The sequence below is a fragment of the Mesoplodon densirostris genome, chromosome 2 (genome assembly GCF_025265405.1).
Source record: "Mesoplodon densirostris isolate mMesDen1 chromosome 2, mMesDen1 primary haplotype, whole genome shotgun sequence".
NCBI lineage: Eukaryota > Metazoa > Chordata > Mammalia > Artiodactyla > Ziphiidae > Mesoplodon > Mesoplodon densirostris.
In genome coordinates, this window is record NC_082662.1 from 125,989,403 (window position 1) to 126,006,434 (window position 17,032).

Sequence of the window (17,032 nt, forward strand, 5' to 3'; positions counted from 1 at the left end):
GAGGGCAAGGGTGAGCTTAAAAGGGAAGCCATGTGATCAGCTGGACAGGAGTGGGGTGGAGAATTTGAGCAGCCGTTGGCACAATCCAAGTTCAGTCCCCTGCTGGCCTGGGAACCACTCTTGTCCTTCACAAGAGGACCCTAAGAAGTTGCAGGTGGTCACCCGCTGGCCCTGCATCTAGGTGGTTGGTCACTCATTCCAGGCTGCTCTGGCTGTGATCCTAGGACCCTAGTTTTCTAAGAATCAAGGGCCTTCTTAGTATCCAAGATGGATTTCTTGTCCCTGAAACCCAGTGTTACCCCCCTCAATGTCACCCCCTTTCCCCCTCAAACTTGGAGGGCTGTTGACTAAATATCTCACTTCTGGTTGGATGGACATCCTCTGAGATTGGCCTCAATCTGGACCTTTCCCCCAAAATACCTGTATCTTACCTGTGCCTCTTCCCCTGATAGGTTTAAGTCTAATTTGAGACCTAAATATGAACTCACATCTCCCATACCCATCTCGTGAACGGCCCACCTAAAGCTTCCACACCAATGGATCACTGAAAATCTCAGTCCCAACCTTTCTTGGTCTGGAACATCCCACCATGCCCTGAGCTCCACGGGACCATGAGAAGAGGCTCTCCCACAGTCCAAATCTAGCTGCAGGCTTTGCTTCCTCAAGCACAGTTGTTGCAGACTTGCTATTACCCTGTGACAAAGTATGATTATTTTCCCCCCTCTGCAAATAGCGAGCTTAAGACCCAGAGAACCCTTCCTGCTATGGTCGGAATGTCTGTGTTCCCCCCAAATGTATATGTTGAAATCGTTGAAATCCTAACCCCCAAAGATGATGGTATTAGGAGGTGGGACCTTTGGGAGGTGATTACGTTGTGAGGGTGGATCCCCCATGAATGAGATGAATGCTCTTATAAAAGAGGCCCCAGAGAGCTCCCTTGACCCTTCTGCCAAGCAAGGATACCATGAGAAGTCTCCAGCCTAGAAGAGGGCCCTCACCGGACCATGCTGGTACCCTGATCTTGGACTTCCAGCCTCCAGAACCATGAGAAAAAAATTTCTGTCATTTATAAGCTACCCAGTCTGTGGTATCTTGTTATAGCAACCTGAACAGACTAAGAAAGTCCCTCAGGCCACACAGCAAATGAAGGAAGAGAGCTGGGATTCTGACGCACATCTCTAATCCATGTTCCTTTCAATGCACTGCATTCAACTTCATTAACTCATCGCACTGCTGGTGGCGATGACAATGGAGAAAGTGAAGATGGTGAGAGCTTCCTTTTGGCTACCCCTCTGCAAAGAGATCTGGATTCTCTCTCAGACTGCCAATTCAAGGCCACTTAAAATCTACCAATCTGTTAAGATTTTCTGCTAACTAAAGATGAATATATATGAACACATATTATTGATACTATCCAAGATATCTGGAAAATTCTGGAAACCTAAAGTTAAAAAAAAAAACCCTCTATCTGTTTTGGCTCATATTACACAGCTGGTGTCTTCCACACAATGCCTGGTACTTTTGAGTAGGCAGTCAGGAGTGTTTGTTGAATGAGTGTTTCTTGGGAGTTAGACCATGGCCTAGATTGAGACAGATGTCACTTACAGCCTCCCTCCAGGTGTATGTTTCACAGTGTAACTTCTAGATGGGGTTAATTTGGGAGAGTGCATCCTTCTGGCAGTGAGTTCCACACTACTAGGGAAATGGGATGGCTGTGGGGAGCCACAGTAGGAGTGGGGTAAAGAGAGAAACAAAACATTTTCATGAAGATTAATGTGCTAAAATTTGGGCATTTTTGTGCAATCGTTGCTCTACAGAGTAAGCAGGTTGTGGCCAGCATTAACTAGTAGATGTAAGACCATTCATCTGGAATCAATGCTGCCTGCAAGCTGGAGCTCTGACTCGGGGCTGCATCTCTGTCTCTTCAGAGAGAACCACAAGACTGTCAGTGCTCACCTGCCACAGAGATGCTGAGGTCCTCCTCTGAGGTCTCCAAGGTCTTAGATTTTCTTCCCCATGCACATCTCCCCATTTCACTCTCTGAGCTTATGCCTGTTTTCTGTTATGTCTAAGCTCATGCCTATTTTCTGTTTTCTCTAAGCTCTCTTGAATATGCATGTCACTCTTCCCTAGAAACCCCTTAATGAGTGGTCCACAAAATGAACTCCCAAAGAAACCCTTATTTCAAAAGTTCAGTAACTATTGACTGGGTCACATCTGAATTTGAGGCATGTCATCCCCTACATTAGTCTTTCTTCCTAAGTGCTCACTAAACCTTCCTGCAAATCCTCTGAAAGTGCAGAGGATGGCTTTCCTTTGTCTGCTGTGGGGCAGCATCTCCTTCTACTTGGACATATCCTCCTCACTCCAATCCTGATACTCCGATGGGAGCAGACACTTTTTTATACCCCACAACAAATCAGGGCCAACTCCAGCCCTTCTCTGGAATTTTGAGCTTAGGGTCACAGGAGTTTGCGGGGTCTGCTGGTGGGAGCTCTAAGATAATGATGCTTTAGAGCTGTCAGCAGCTGTGTGAGGGCCAAGGCTGGTCTGAACTGAAGAATGAAGCCAAAATGTGGAGGAAGCACAAATGAGAGGCAGAGAGAGAAAGACAGTCCTGGATCCTCAATGGACCCAGCTCCAGGCCTTCCTGACTTTCCCGGGTCTGGGGCCATAGACACCAACATCCCTCCAGTCATTTCCCATTCCTGACAGTTTGAGTTTCTGTTGCTTGAAACTAAAAAGACTTCTAATTAATACAAACCCCTTTCATTCTCCTTTAGTCCCCTCTGCTCATCCCCACTCCAGACTATACCACGTTCGAGTACACATATTTTTCAAGATAACTTCAGAATCTCACCGATCATCGATGTTAGTCTCATATCTTAACAGGAACATTCTCAAAAGAAACCAGGCAACATGGGAATTTTGAAAGGTCGGAAGCGGCTCCCTCGGTGATAAAAGCAGAAAGGAGAATGCAGAGGTAACGGAGGAGCATAACTCAGGATGGTAGACGGCTTTCTCTACGACCTTGAACAAAGCCCCTTGCTTCAGCCCACCTCAGAGAGGACGAGTACAACTTCCTTATCACATACTTTCAGGGGAATTCTATCTGTAAGTAAAGGACACATGAGTTCTTTTAAGAGAGTCTGTAGGAACACAAACGTTCTGCACGCCACTGTGATTCATTCATACGAACTAATCGCAGCGAAATTGCAGGTAGTACATCAAAGTGTTAAAAACGAAACAAAAGTACATCCTTCCCCGCCTGCTGCACTATCAGCTGTCATTACAATGCAGTCTGAATACTTTAGGAATATGACAGTGTATTCAGTAAAAAGGAAAAAGGGAGAAAACTCACCAGGAAGCCAATTATCTTGTACAAATTTCAGCCTTATGAATGATGATAACAATAACAGGTATTTTTAGTTTGAGTTGTCTACCTAAAGAATGATTTTTAACTCTTCCAAATAGCAATTTTGGGGATCCTTAAGGACAGAGACCATTTTGAACTCATCTGTGTATTCCCAAAGTGACTAACACAAAGCAGGTACATCATACATGCCTTATGAATGAACCAATGGACAGACACATGCACGGATGGATGATGGATAAACGAATGAGGGATGGTGTAGGCCAAAGCAGGAAAAATAATCGTAAAATGACTGTTACACTCTATACTTTAATGTCTTTCAGTGCAGGAAGTTCTATCAGCCTGTTATATGGCTAAGCATTTATGGGGATATGAAAGCAGTATAAACCAAGATCCCCACTCTCACGACTAAACACTCAGTGGAGGAGATAAATTATACCCATAAAACAATGAGAGCAATATAAAGCAGTAAATTGTTAATGAGCGGAATCTGTGCTAGGGCTAGTACATGGTACAAAACATCAGAGGATCCTGGGAGCCGGCTTGGGGAATAGATATGGGATGCTGACGAAAGCAGGCACTTAGCCAGCTCTGGAAGAGGGGGTGGGTGTGGACACAGGGGAGAGAGTGGTCCATTATGAGAGAAAATTAAGAGCAGAAGCCAGACAGGGAGGGCAGGCAGGATGGGTTCAGGGCGTGCTGCCTCTCCCAGCACTGTCTCCACAGACCACTGCTCAATAAATACCTACAACATACCTCCTGAAACAGAAGTCGACATTCAAACATTTCTATCGGCACTGAGCTAGTGTTCTAGACACAGAATTTTCATGGGACTCAGTCACCCACGTGGCTCAATATAGTGTAGTATGAGATTCACTGTTAAGTCAGCGCCAGGGGTCCTGTCCCACCCAGCTCTGACCCAGAGTTGTCATTCTGGAATACGGCTAAAGTACAATGGACTTTTCTCTCATGGAATTTAGGACATTTTTCGGTTTGCTTTGGCCTTTTAAAAATCATTTTGAATATTAGTTTACTTTCACTGGCTTGCTTACTGCATGGAAGTGGGAGCCACACAAGACAATCCAAACCATTAGAACTTTCAATACAAGGGATAAAACACCATGGTGACAGTTAAAAAGCTCTCTGAGATGATGAGTGGAGAGGACAGCGGCAGGATGCTGGCAGCAGAAGAGGATGCCCTGGTGCCTGCCTCGCCCATGTTCACCACCTTGCAAACGCAGTTGCCCTGTGACAGCCAGGGACGTCTGCTTACTGGGTCTTTGCTGAAGCCAAATGACTACATATGAAGTGTGTAGAGAGACGGCATCATGTAGACTTCCAGAGAACAAGTCCCAGAACCAGGGCTCGTATATATATCCCAGCCCCACCATGGACCAGGCACACGACCTTGGGCAGATTCCTCACATCTGTTTCAGCTTCCTCCGATGTAAAATGGGGGTGATTATAACAGACCCTTCCCATAGACTCGTAATGAGGATTTAACAAGTTAATACCTGTGAAACACTCAGAACGGTGTTTCAGTGGCACAAAGAAATGGACAATATATGTTGTAAGATCAGGAAAAGAATACTGGAAACAAAGATGTAGGGTGTTCCCATCCACTCTGAAAAGCTGTGATGCCTCTGGGAAGTGTCTTACCTTCTCTGAATCTCATCCATCAGGAGGACCTAACACTCCCCCCTGCCCCCTACTGCCCACCTCTTAGAACTGTATGAAAGATCAAGAGAGACAATACGGATGAAAGGAAGTGTAAGCCACAAGCCTTACACAGATGTGAAGGATCATCATTGCAGAATGGAGACCCAGGTCATGATTCCATCCATCCATTCATTCACCTAGTACGATGGCTAATTTTTTGTGTCCATTTGGCTGGGCCACAGTACCCAGATATTTGGTCAAGTATTATTCTAGATGTTTCTGTGAAGGTATTTTTAAGATGAGATTAATATTTAAATCAGCAGACTTTGAGTAAAGCAGATGACCATCCATAACGTGAATGGGCCTCATCCAAGCAGTTGAAGGTCTTAATAGAAAAAGACTGACCTCCCTGGAAGAAAAGGGAATTCTGCCAGCAGATTCTCCCCTGGGTCTCCAGCCTGCCAGCCTTCCCACACATTTTGGACTTGCCAGCCTCCATAACTTTGTGTTCTCTCTCTCTCTTCTCCACACACACACACACACACACACACACACACACACACACACACACGCATGTATCCTGTTGGTTCTGCTTCTCTAGAGAGCCCTGACTAATACACCTACTATTTACTGAGCACCTGGGTAGGATTCAAAGTGAGGCAAGAGAGACATAGCCCTGCTTTCATGAAGCTTACAGCCAATAAAGAGACCTGTTAAACATGGAGCTGTAGAGATCAGTTATCTATAGGGTGATGAATGCAACGAAGAGAAACTTTGGGTGCTATGAAAACATGTAATGGGGCACCTAACCAGGGAAATCTTCCTCAAGGAAGTGGCATTTCTGTGGATATCCCTGGAATAGGCAGGAACCAGCCAAGCACAAGCTGAGCAGAGAAACAGCAGGACCTCTAGACAAGAACAAGTTTTCTGGTGCCATTCTTGCCCAGGCTCTGGCCACTTGCACTTAGAACCAGAGCAGACAGCCTGATTTCAGAGCTGTGTAGCTGGTGGTAGTCTAAATGGCATTTTATTCGCTCTCGAGTCCTTTGGGGCCCCTGTAGGGTGCTACTTTTACCGTGTTCTATAGAATGGGGGATGGAGTGGGGGAAGGCAGACCAACAATCTTGCTCTCTGATTTTCCCATTTCCTGTGATTTTTAACTTTCCACTGCTTTACATGACACAGTGCAGGGAGTATTTTACTGATTGGGTTTTTAAAACTCTGCCCTTCATTGAAAACCTTCTGGTACAAATATGGCAAAATGTTTTCTCAAAATACTTAAAACAAGGAACAGATCAAGTTCACAATTTGATTAGCTATAGCTGGTTCACTGCTCCACTAATGAATCCACCAAATATTCATTGTTGGTGGTATGGGGATCTCAACTAAGCTGCAAATAGACAAAATTTCTATCTGAATAGTTGGCTGTAGCATGGAACACACAGGCAAGACCAAGGGAACAGGAAAAGAAACTTGGAAGGAATTTTGTCCCTAGCACTAAATGCTACTGCCATGGTTCTATTTCTGTTGTTTCATCTAGAAAGTCAAATACTCAGATTCAGTACTGGAACTTAGAGGTTGGTTTGTGGACCATATGTTTGTTCACCTGTTCCCAATTCATATATTGAAATCCTAACCCACAAGGTGATGGTATTTGGAGGTGGGGCCTTTGGGAGGTGATTAGGTCATTAGGGTGGCGCCCTCATGAATGGGATTAGTGTCCTTAGAAGAAGAGACGGGAGAGCTTGCTTGTGCTCTCTGCTCTCTACCATGTGAAATACAACAAGAAGGTGACTGTCTGCAAATCAGGAAGAGAGCTCTCATCAGACACCAGATCTGCCAGAACCTTGACCTTGGACTGCTCAGCCTTCAGAATTGAGAGAAATAAGTGTTTGTTGTTTCAATCACCCAGTCTATGGTATTTTTGTGATAGTAGCTGAAACGGACGAAGACAGCATCACAGAACAGAGCTAACCTGAACTTGTAAAGCAATGTGAGAGAACGTAGGGAGTCTTATGTTGTGGCTGTCAGGAGCTAGAGGATTTTTATTTCAGAAACTATGTAATAATCTAAGCAAAATATGTTTTGCTTTTAAGAATGTATCAGAACAATTTTCCCCCTCCATAATGATACATTTTAGTTCAGTGAAGCATTAGAAAGGAATTCAAATGTTTTGTTATGCTAGTCATTGAGTAGGCAAGAAGAGCGTTTCCTACTCACAAAGGACAACTTTCTAATTAACTCAGCAGTTTGGACTCACCATTTTTTTTAATAAAACATTACTATCAATCCCATTTTAATGGGATAATTATAGCAAATCATGATTAACTTCTCTTTCAGCCATTAGCAAGAGAAAGACGCAGAAAGATAAGATGTTAGAAATGTTAGCTTAAAATATACCTACTGTTCCCATACTCTTGATATCAGTAATTGTCTAATTGTGCTGAACCTGACTAAAATGTGTTTTTTGGACAAAGGATGATCAAAAGCCCTATTCTGGCATTATCATCCATCTTATTGCCCTTTGTTTAATTGAGAAAGTGGCATTGATTCCAGAGAGAATTCCCTCATTTTATCTCGTGTTTTCATTCCATAAGTCAGGATGCTAATTAGGGATTACAGGTATTCAGGGAGGCCCCAAACCTATCCTCCAATTATGGTAAAGGTTTATAGCCTTTAAAAAGCCCCTTTAGAAAAATCACCTTCTACCTCCTTCCACACAAGTATGTGCATGTGTGTGCATGCACACACACACACACACACACCCCTATCATCTCCACTTAATACCTAAAAAAAAGTCTTAGAGATGAAGCTGAAAGTCACAAAAAGGGGGGAAAGCTTAAGAATCACTCAAATTCTGCCTTAAAGTCTTCATGACTTTCATGATCTTTCACAGCCCAAAGCTTAAATTTTTGTCTTTTCCCACAAAAATGGGTTGACAAGTTACTTCATCTTGTTGGGCCTCAGTTTCTTCCTATGCACAGTGGGAGGACTGGACAAGATGGTCTTTGGGAAAACTTCTCAGTGACGGATGTTGATGGTGCTTGCACATCGCCAGAGTGCCAGCACTAGGCAGCAGCATCTCCCTGATGTCACCCTCTCAGGGCAACTCAGGTTTTGAGGACTAAGCAGGGCCAAGGACCACCAGGGTCTTGTCCTTTAGATGCTCTTGGTGTTTCTGCCTCATTACAACAGCTCTATCATGCAGCTCTATCATTCAGCATCAAAGTGCCGAATGCCCAGTTAGGATGCCTAGTACTAAATAGAATTGCGTTAAAATACTCAACATTTCTTGTGTGCCCTTTATGTAATCTGGCATTGAAAGGGTACAAACTTCCTCCCTGCTTAACCAAGAGTCCTTTCATACAGTTTGCTCTGTGTAAATATTTCAGGCAAAGAAAACCAGAAAACGAGTATTTTATATATAATGTGCCATCTTATCAGAAATCTGATGTCATTAAAACTGAAATGTGCTCCTTACCCTTCTCGTTCTCGACCTAATAATGAAGCCAACAGAAAATTATATCCATACAACTTGGTCAGCTGTCTTAAAGGCTCTCATGTTAATAATGAAGAACAACAATGGCCGCCGTGCTTTCTTTTACATGTGGTTTATCACGACTTTTCTGTCCAGTGGCCTTTAATGGAGAATATCTTCCTAATACTTCCCTGTCTTTGCAAGAATGAGCCTGCTAAATTCAAGAGTGGCATGGCAGGGGGGTGTAGAAAAAAACCTCTCTCCCCATCACTTAGCCGCGCAGTCAGGATCCAGAAGCAGCGCTCCGGGAGGCGGAACCTGCAGCTCCTGAGCTCCGGTTTCCGGTTTCCGGTAGCGGAGCATCATGCTGCGCATGTGCGGCGGAGGTGGGCGGGCTCTAGGACAGGTACGTGCACCTCTGCATACACGGCGGCGGGGGTTGGGGGAGAAGAAACCGCGAAGATTAATGAGTCAGAACATTTTCCTTTGAGTCAGAACATTTCCCCTAAGTCTCCTTTCTCTGCAGATGCAGGTTGGAGGAAGGGTCAAAATAATAAAGACAGGAAGGAGAAAAAAACCAAACTCTAACTACAGGAGCTTAGCCGAGTCAACCACAACCAACCGAGCACAGAAAAGAACTGCAATTAGGGACTGGAAGGTCACATGAGTTTATTTCCCAGAAGAGCTAACAATTCAATTTTCAAAGCTATCAGGCCAGCTATCCTGATGAATGTGCATGTATTATTTACGCAGTCTATTTCTCCCCACCCCCCAAAGCACACCAAAATAGAAAGCTCACGATTCCTTTCTACTGTCTGGCGTGTGTAAGGGGGGAGTAATCACTGGTGAGTAGTGGGATCGAGAATTTTCCATCACATTAGAATACCTGAAATGAATGTTACAGACTGACTCAAATCTTTTCTCTCTGATAAAGCTTCAGGATGAGGAATGGTAGAAATGATAATGAGGAATGTGATAATTTGCATACTATTTAAATAACCCGGACCTTGGTGGGCTGGAAGGCATGAAATTTTCTCCTTGGTATAACCTGGCATCATTTCCTGAACAAGAGAGAGCTACATCAGCCATTTCTACTTGTTGAACAAATGAATAAGAGCTACATTCGTACCTTAAAAAAATCTTATTTTAATCTAATTTTTCTATCTTATTGCTTTCCTTCTTATAATGAGAACATAAATTGAACAGTTACCTTGGCTTCTTCTTCCTTACAGTGTCACAAGGGTTTAGTAATCGAATGACTTCTGCTCTAAAAACGTTAAGAAATCTGTAAAGGGAAAGAATCTCTACTGAAAAGCACACATGGTTCATTTATTTTTTTACCATGCTATTAGTTTACTACCAAATAAGTGGAAGTTTAGAATTAAACTAAACCTAGATAATATAGGACCTAGTAAATGAGCGAAGTAGTGAGTGAGAGTGAGGGGGTGTGTGTGTATACGTGTGTGTTGCCGGGAGAGATGTTATTTAGAGAATATATGTTTTATGTTTTAACAGAGGTCAAAATATGTTGCTACCAGGTTTGTAAAGTAGTGCTAAATAAGAGGCAGATGACTTAAAATCTAGGACTGTGAAGAAAAAAGAATAATGGCTCCAGCCTTTATTGCATAAGAAAGATAATTTCGCCAAAGAAGCAAGTCTATTTCTAAATCGCAACTCCAAGGACTCTGCGGAATTGTCTGCCTTGGGGCTGCACTGTCTACAGAGGAGAAATCTCAGTGAGGCACTTCAGAAATGCACAGATGGATGGGCATGAGTGGCGATGGGGATCCAGTGTGACGGATACCACACAACCCTTCTTCTACCCAGACTAGGGATAAGCAGGGGTCCCCAGGAAAAGGAAACAGCATTTGTAGCTCAGGAGGGATGGCTGAGGCTGAACGCCAGGCAGGCATTTTCACAGGGGCCTAGAGTTCATAGAGATCAGGATATACACCCCCCTTCCTTTGCAGGCATGTGGCCCAGAGCAGCCAACCAGCTTCTGTGTACTGTCCCCAGCAGTGGCACCTCCTGCAGTACCTGGAACACAGTATGTCTACAGATATTCACTGAGTGAATCGAGTAGGACAGGCCCTCCTCAACCTGTCTCCAGCTCAATTTTCCATAATTATTCATGTTTGTTTCATCCAATTTTCATGATCTTTTCAAATTCTATAGAGTCTCTTCTCTTGTTGCTAGCATCCACCTATATGAGTTTGCTTATATTCCCAAAACATATCTGGGGGAACAAAGGCTGAGTGTTGATGATTCCATCTTTTTGAGGCATTGCTGGAGATTATGAAGGAAAAGAAGGCTCATTTTCCCTTCATGTTTCATGTATTTCTCTTCAGGAATACTGCCAGGAAGAGTAGAATTAACAAGGTGAATTGTCATCATCATGAATGTGACTGTGGCCAGTACCATTCTCACCTTTAAAAGCATTTATGCACCCGTGGTGGGACTGCAGAGCCAAATACTGAGTGAGTTAAACAGATAAGATGCTTTGCTCTAGAAGCTTGTAATCCAATACTAAGAGCTCTGACATTAATCTCTGACATACTAACAAATGAACCTTAAACGTGGATGTTAATTAATTGTGCAAACAAATTTCATGAAGAGCTTTCACTGGCTTAGGAGAAGGAACCATTTTCAAACAGATTAGAAATATCATTTACATAAAGCCGAACCCATGAAATATAAACAGGGACTAAGCTGCTTTGATCCACTAATCATCTTTATCTATTCATTAAAAATGTCTCTACAAGACCACTTAGTACTATAGCTTCTTTATATAACTCGAAAGTTAGGCAGAATTATTTGAAGTCTGTGATTCCAACTTTTCCTTAAGTCAAATAGTCCTTCATATTGGTCCAAGTCAGTGAGATGTCTAGGCTGACTGTTATAATGACTAGATTATAAGTGCTGTCGGGGCAGGCATTCTGCCTGTGTGTCCATCAGGGCAAGCCTAGAGCCCAGCACAGGGCCTGACACATAGAAGGTGCTCAATAAATATTTGCTGTGTGCCAAGTACTATTCTAGGTGCTAGGGATTCTGAGGCGTTTCCTGTGTTGTGAGTGTGCTGTGATTCAGCTCCAAGTGCACTGAAGTTACCCCAAGTTCTTCCATCACTGTGGCCTCCAGAAAAGCTTTTGCCTCAAGATGCACTTGGTGGCCAGAAATGACTCTGGGTGGAGGAAGGGGTGCAGGGAGAGAGGAAGTTGTTGCTAGAAATCACTGGCAGTCGGACAAGAGGAGGGGTCAGTGGAGCACCTCTGACTCGCTGTGTGTCTACCATGGCCTGTCACTGCCCTTTCTCTCTCATCCATGACTCTGAAAAGGGACACATGTCCTTCTCCACTGGATGGAGGTGACTGGTTCCCAATTTATTTTGCTACCATTATGGTCCCATTACATTCTTGTCTCCACTCAGATTTTTAAAGGTCACGTATATCTAGAGGCCACCCAGTGAGACGGAAGAGAATAAAGTGTCTTACAGGTCCTGATGTCTGGGCTTGACTCAGAAGGCACTGGAAAATCGGGGCCTCAGTTGTCTTGTCTACAAATGAGAGGAGAGCTCTAAACAAACCCACAAAAGCCTGTCTTCAGGTCTCCCGAGGAAGTCCTTGGTGGTTAAGGATAAGAGGTGGGGCGAAGTGGCGTCAGCTGCGCTGGGCTTGCTCCCCATCCCGCCTCAAGAGCCAGACCCCGTCCCGCCCAGGTTAAATAATTAAGTTGCTTTTGGCAGTTCAATCAAGCTTTTCTACTTCAGATATAATGATCTCTATATAGCGCCAGTTCTTTTATGTTCTATATGAAACTCCACTGTATTTCTTTGAAACGTTAACATGTAAATTATGCAACAGAGATAAACCTATGGGGATTTTTCCATATGGATAAGAGGAATGCAGTTCCTCGTTGTAGTGGACTCTCGGGGTGGGAAAAGCATGAGTCTGGGAAATGGGCCTCCACCAAGTTCAGACGGTTGGTGCCTCCGTGGCAGAGTCAAGGCCAGGCCGTCTGGCTTTCTGTGAAGCACACGTCTCAGCAGAATGAGGCATGATGGTAGGTGTGCTTGTGGACCTCTGGTTTCAATCACACATCCTCAAGTAAAAGTATATAATTACACTGCCCTCCAGAAAGCACACCCCCTCCCACTGTCACTTTCTCGCCACCAATGCCCCAAGCCCCATGCTCAGCAGTACAGCTGCCGTGAGGCCACTCGTCAGACAGAAGTCACACCTTCTGCCACCTTCTGTGACACCCAGTCTGGTGACCCCACTTCCATAGACAAACTCCGGGCTTCCTGCATTCCTGCCTGGTTAATATCACCCTTTCTCTCCCACTGGAAGAAGCACATCGGACTGCCAGTGAGAGAAAGGGATAGTATTTTACGTTAAAAAAATAAGTGTGTGATTTGCAAGCTTTAGTCTGTGAATGATTATAATATTATAATTATATAATTATAATTATATAATTATAATTAATTAATTATAATTAAATAATTATAATATTAATTGTAGTTATACCTGGTCTTATGCTGCTTATTTTACTTATAATTATACTTCTAACTGGCCACTACATACAGTACATCATGAAACCAAGATTAGACCAGTGCCTCTAGATTATTTTCGTGCAAGTCCCAGGTCACCCTGGCTGGAAACAGTCTTCCTGCTGGTTCAGTCCCTGCCTGGTGCCCTGATCCCTTTGTCTCAGAATTCCAGGGAGCGGGGTAGGGATGGGGGAAGGAAGGGACAGAAGGCTTGGGGACCAGGCCCACCTGAAGACGTATCTGCATCAACCCTTTTAGGAACCAGAGACTGGGCCACTGTTACAGATGCAGGAAGATAGTTTCTTATGCAGTTCATTTCGAGGTGTCCCAGACAGGGCCGTTAGTGGGGTATATGAGTACTCCAGGTTGGCTAATAGTCTGGTACCTCTTTAGAGCGACAGCATTTAAATATTGGTTCACATGTACTCAGAAGAGAAGTAGGGTGTCACTCAGAGCAGGAGAGGAGAAGGAGACTGCAGTGGAGACATTCGATGTCACTGTGTCCAGGGCGGTTTAGCTCCGGCACCAAAGTTCCAAACTCCTCTTAGCAAAACCAAAGTCCACGCACACTTAAAAATGGCTCAGAAGGTAAATTTTCTGTTATGTGTACCTTACCACAATTCAATGGTTTTCTACAGTTTTGAAAGCCCTGCAGTTACTTGTACCCACCCTCCTTAGAAGGCAGCCTCTCAGCCATCCACTATGACCGCAGTGTGTGTGTCCCCGCGGGGATGCCACTCCCACCTGCATGAGGCCTGCTCGTGTGGTTTCCTCCATCTCCCTCCCTGGCCAGCGGTGCTAGAGCAGCCCTCGCAGGCTGCCTGGTCTCCTACTTTACCTCTGGGCCTGGGAAAGCCCCGCCCAATGCCATGAAACATTCCAGGACTGGATGCTTTCCGTTAGAATAAACATTGCTCTATTCAAAATAATCTTAAAATGTAGACTCTGTTGGAAGGAGTAACTTAGCAAGTTAGGACTTTCCCAGTGGGTGATGAAATAGAGGGGTGGGAGGGTATGGGAGGAGGCAGGAGAAATCATCAAGAAAAAGGAGAAAAGCACCAAGGAAGAAGGGCAGAGGGTGTGGGGTAAACTCCAGAAGGACCACTGGTGAGGCTGAGGCCACTGAAGACCGTGAACCCGGGAAGAATCATGTTGAGGGTCAAGGGGAAAGGGAATCAGTGACCTAAATAAGTAAAATCTTCGTCCACATAGTTGAGCAGCCACTCCCTTCAGCAAGACTTGCAACCTCCCCAAATGAGTCCTGTTAAGTCGGTGGTGGGAAACTGGCAAGGTGGTGTGTACCATCCTCCTTCTGATGAAAGTAAAAGAAAGAAAACAGCCACTGCTTTCTTCAACTAAATGTTTTTATAAGTCACAGCTTATTTACCCATTGAAGAGTAAACCATAAGTTACTTCACCCAGACGTTTATCTCAGAAGAGACAGTTAAGAGATGACATCTAGGGCTTCCCTGGTGGCGCAGTGGTTGAGAGTCTGCCTGCCGATGCAGGGGACGCGGGTTCGTGCCCCGGTCTGGGAAGATCCCACGAGCTGCGGAGCGGCTGGGCCCGTGAGCCATGGCCACTGAGCCTGCGCGTCCGGAGCCTGTGCTCCACAACGGGAGACGCCACAACAGTGAGAGGCCCGCGTACAGCAAAAAAAAAAAAAAAAAAGAGATGACATCTAAAAATGAAGTTACCCCAAACATAGCTGAGCCAGGTCTCGTGATGGTGTTTCTACATCTCATCATAATGTTCCCCATCTCTTTCTAAGTAGTTCTAACAATTCAAAATTGCATTTCTTGGCTAGAATGGCACACAGAAAATCCTCCCCAGAAATCCCACCAGCGGCCTGGTTCAGAAGTAGAACTTGTGACTTCTCTGAAGGGGAGGAACAATGAAATTGTGCCAGGGAAGTGACAAAGCATCTTCATGTCTTATTCCTATACCGTGTCTCTTGGTCTCTCCTGCCTCTGCCTCTGTCTTTTGTGTTATGGGGTCTTTTCTTTAATTGGGTACAGTTCTGTCAAACAATACAAGGCTGTTTTCTTTCTGCCAAAATCAAACCACATCTCCAATAACTGGAATGTCTTAATTTACTACTAGTATATGTAACCAAAGAAAACTTTACAGTACTTCCAAATGACTTTCATTTCTTCTCCTTCTCTCCCTGTCACCTTCTTGTTTTAGCAAACAAACCGAGACCTCATTCTCGCCCTTGCCTTTGATGCAGAACCCCACACACAGAGCCAGCGTGGCACACGGCACAGGTGCCTACCTTGCCCAGGCCTGGGGTGTCCTTCACCTTGTTGACGGCCCTCAGCAGACAGGGCGGGGCCGGGGGCGGGGAAGTCTGCAGAATCCCGCTGAAGCTGGTGGCAAAGAGAGGTGGCTCGGCAAGAGAAGAAGTGGAAGGCCGATGTTTCTTCTTTTTAGAAGATAGATTTAACTTCTGGGCAGCTCTGCAGGGAAAAATCCAGAAAAAGACAATAAAGGAAAAAGTATAGTCACAATTCACAAAAAGTATATATTCACAATCAGATATGCTAGGGTCACTTTCTGTTCTTTCTCTTAAAGAAGCCCCTAGTTCTGATTGCGGCTAAACGGTTCTCTCTTCTTCCTCCGAGTGCCTGGTGGTAGCCCCTGACTGCAACCGAGTGAACCCAGGGAGCTGCCCAATCACTGACACGGCAGAGCGACACCACAGCATTGCACGGTCCTGCAGCTGCGATCTACAAAGAATTGTTGGTTATCCACGAACACTCAGCTTAAGCATGAATAAAGCTGGCCATCTTTGGGGATACACAGCACCTACTAGGTTAATCATTCCATAACTTCTGATATAAACTCCAGTGTGAGAGACCTTAGGAGTTTTTTAGAAACTCTACCACCTTGTAAAATCCAAACCAGTCTGAGGAAGAACCACACGGTGACCACTCAAGGCATGCTGTGGATGTGATTGTGGAAGAAAAACGCACACCCCAGCGCAACGGGGAAATACAAATCAAACTGTTTTAGAAACATAACACCCAATCAGAATAAACTCCAGCCAAGGTGTAGGGTTCTGAGACTAGGCGTGACTCATGCGGAAAACAGGTTTTTACGTAGGTTGGTCTTTCACTACAAAATGCAGTTCGTGGGCAAGTGCAAGGGGTGATACAGTCAGAACCCACAAAGGTGGCAGAGGACGCAAACAGAAAGGTGGGAGGGAAGGTGCCGCATCGTTAATAACATTGATTGTTCATCACATCTTCCATCGTTCAAGAGTTCTGCAACACCTAAAACATGACAATCTTATCATAGAGAAGAAGGGAAAATCAGGCAAAGGCATTTCAGACTGTAACATACTCACTTCTGGGTTCATTCTTGGTGTTTTTCACACTATACTCATGTTCTGAGAATTCCAATTTCCTTACCAAAGGTTATTAAACATTTTAGCTGCTGCTTAAAACAAATTGGCTACCGTGACTTTATTCTACACATCAAAACCTTACAATCCATCCTGTGTTCTTACCAATTGCATAACAGGCCATAAGCAAAGCAGGCCAAAAAGATTAAATCAGCATTGTTTGTACCCCCTTCCCCCCAACTTCCATCTTAATATCTGAATCTTAAGCTCTGGACTGGTTAACTTTAATTTTGTATCAGTAATTGCCGTGCTTTTGACAAATCCCCTGAGCTACAAAATGGCCACTGCACAAATACAGCAAATAGAATTACCACTTCAAAGCTTAATTTTCCTTAGCTGTAAAACTGAACATCTATTTCACAAGAGTGAAATACAGAGGAATGGGATGCATGAGGAATGACAGATTTTGATGGAATGATACCCAAACGGTCCCAATGCCATGTGCCAAACTTAGGGACCTCTATGGTGACTCTACTGTAGGATGATGAAAAATGAAGGCACTAGAAGGAGATTTCCACAATGCTTTCTCTTCCCAAACAGCAAAAAGAAAAAACCAGGAGTAATTTTTTC

At 44.4% G+C, this 17,032-nt stretch overlaps 1 protein-coding gene across 1 annotated transcript in view; it reads right to left on the bottom strand.

Moving 5' to 3' along the window:
- Positions 1–17,032, bottom strand: part of KIF26B (kinesin family member 26B) — a 480,495-nt gene that overhangs the window by 129,550 nt on the left and 333,913 nt on the right. Inside the window, exon 5 of the mRNA XM_060088379.1 lies at positions 15,332–15,515. Within this exon, the coding sequence (XP_059944362.1) occupies positions 15,332–15,515 (184 nt within the window). The remainder of the gene's footprint in view (positions 1–15,331; positions 15,516–17,032) is intronic.